This window comes from Haemorhous mexicanus, chromosome 18, assembly GCF_027477595.1.
Source record: "Haemorhous mexicanus isolate bHaeMex1 chromosome 18, bHaeMex1.pri, whole genome shotgun sequence".
Lineage (NCBI taxonomy): Eukaryota > Metazoa > Chordata > Aves > Passeriformes > Fringillidae > Haemorhous > Haemorhous mexicanus.
Window position 1 is genome coordinate 13,641,834 of NC_082358.1, and position 2,692 is coordinate 13,644,525.

General features: G+C 50.2%; 1 protein-coding gene across 1 annotated transcript; it reads right to left on the bottom strand.

Moving 5' to 3' along the window:
• Positions 1-218: 218 nt before the first annotated feature.
• MC3R (melanocortin 3 receptor) lies at positions 219-1,196 on the bottom strand. The gene has a single exon (XM_059862655.1). It carries the CDS (start codon positions 1,194-1,196, stop codon positions 219-221), a length of 978 nt encoding a protein of 325 aa, XP_059718638.1.
• Between the last annotated feature and the right edge of the window lie 1,496 nt (positions 1,197-2,692).

Genomic DNA, 2,692 nt, shown 5'->3' on the forward strand with positions numbered 1-2,692 from the left:
TCCATTATAACCATTTAAAAAACTTCAAATAATTGAGTTGAAACTGGTTTTCACTCTAAAAAGTAGGAAACAAGGCATCATGTAGGAGGCTTTTGTCTTTCCTGCACCCTTCCTTCAGGCACTGCATTTAAAGTGAGCTGCTCTGTACCTCAACATATACATAAATATATTTCTATTTATACACCTATGGCGTGTTTTTTCCACCCAAAAGCAGGTGTCTACAGCATGCACTGTCCCACACTCATGCCATAGCAGCAACACACGATTTCTTTGAAAGTCTTCCTCATCTCCAGGCTCCTGAAGGCGTAAATGAGCGGGTCAATGACCGAGTTGCACATGATCAGCACCAGGTAGGTGTTGAAGTGCGCCGTGTAGCAGACGCAGTAGGGGTTCATGGGGCAGGAGATGATGAGGATGAGGTGGAGGAAGAAAGGCGCCCAGCAGACGATGAAGACCCCCAGGAGGATGGTGATGGTGACGGCCCCCTTCATGCAGGTGCGCTGGGGGGGCACGCCCTCGACGGGCAGCGCCGCGATGCGCTTGACGTGCAGGCGGGCAAACAGGAACATGTGCACGTACAGAGAGGCCATCAGCAGCAGCATGGTGAAGAACATGGTGATGAGACACACAATGACAGTTTTGCTCTCCGAGTAGGCAATGAAAATGATGCCACAGATGATGCACGCCACCCAAATGAGCACAATGAGGGTCAGGGCTTTCTTCACCGTCATGATGCTGTGGTAACGGAGGGCATAGAAAATAGTGATGTACCTGTCGATGGCTATGACCAAGAGGTTGCAAATGGAGGCTACCAGAGAAATACAAATCATGGAGTCAAAAACATTGTCCATGTGCTGGATGAAGTGGTCGTCGATGACCAGGTAGCCGTTGCTGAGGATGGCGATCATGACGGTCTCCAGGGCGTTGGACATGCTCACCAGCATATCTGCCACAGCCAGGCTGCAGAGGAAGAAGTACATGGGAGAGTGCAGGTTCCCGTTCTTCAGCACTGCCAGGATGACAAGGATGTTCTCCAGCAGGCTGATGATGCCCAAAGTCAAGAAGACCTCGGCTTTGATGAAGACCTGCTCGCAGAAGCCGTCGCCGCTCCGGTTGGCGGGGATGGAGTCGTTGAAGTCCTCGGTGGTGTTCAGCAGCAGGGGCTGGAAGGAGAATGCAAAGCGTGTGGTGTTCATTGTCAGCACAGCAGCTGAGCTCGCCACTGACCGGGCACCTGAGGCAGCACAGGTTAAAAAGAGAAAGAAAAAAAACAGAAAAGGGAAAACAAGTCCTTCCAAGCTGCTGCTGTGCACAGGGGGTGCGACCAAGCAGGGCTTTAGTCACTTTTACAAGGGCAAACATCAAACAATCTGCATTTACAGTGGATTTTATGGCAGGCTGCTCTTTCCTTTAGAAGAAAGTGAGCTCCCAAGCCTGCAGGCAGCAAACAGTCTTGTCTGCGGGGAGGAATCTGCAGCAGGACATTGCTGGGCTCAGCTCTCCTGGTGATGAAAAGCAGGGAGTTCCCCCGTCTGCCGGGACAGCTGGGCTGCCAGCGTGCTGCAGCTCAGCCAAGCAAAGGAGACGAGAACTAAGGGATTTATACATGCAAGAAAGAAAAACCAACTCCTACTTCAGCCTGCGAGCGGAGCATTGGCCATTGGAGAGCGAGCACCTTGGTGAGTGACAGCTGGAGCACCTGGAGCAGCATCCCGCACATCCCAAACTGTCTGGCGCCCTCTGCAGAGACCGAGCAGCCTGGATCTGCCGTAAAATCCCTCTGGAAAACGGGCTTTTCACCCCGAAAAACTTTCTGCCTGCTCCGGGGGAGGGTTTGGGGCAGGCAGGATGCTCGTACGCCCTCCGTGCACCTTTGGGGGGCCACTAGGGCTGGTCTTAACTGGGACTGTAGCCATCGAAACCTCTGCAGGACTGAGGAGATCTTCATTTATCTCATGTGAGCAGGCAAGCATAAGGTAGATTTCCCTTGCACTCCATTCCTTGTATATTTCCGTGGTGCAATTTTCTTAGTTTGATTTTTTAAAAGCACTTGCTGATGCCTAAACTCCTCCCACCTCATGTTTTTGCAGAAACACTTTGGAATCAAGTGCAATGTCACTTATATTAATGTCTGGGGCTTCTGTAGCAGGTCTGTTAGCCTAAAAAAGTCACAAATCTCTCCCAGTTTCATTGTGGGCTCACAGAATTACTGCCTTGCACCCATAATTCAATACCAAGAGGGAACACTTCCCAAATTTAACCTCCAGGTGACAGATTTACAAGGACAGGGTCCAGTGCAGTAGTTTTAAGTGGATAAATAGCTGGGGATTTGCTCACCAAGTTGCACAGGTAATGTGCTGGGATAGGAAGTCATTAAATGTGTTGCATCATGAATTTCTGAATGTATGTGACAGCAGGACAAGCTACCATTTGCACTGAGGTGCAATTTGAAGTGGAAATTGAATGTTGTACACCCAAGTGGATTAATGGCACCATCAGCTTTGCCATTAAGCACTAAAAATAGTGGGCTGGAGCCTCCTGTGTGACAGCAAACTCACACTGGCTCTGAGGCCAGTGCTGAGGGGGGGAGAGGCTGTGTCTGCACGAAAGACAGCAACATGTCAGCCCTGATTTCCAAAAGGATTCTCTGCTCAGCACTGGAAAACCTCTGTGATCTGAAATGTCACTAAAT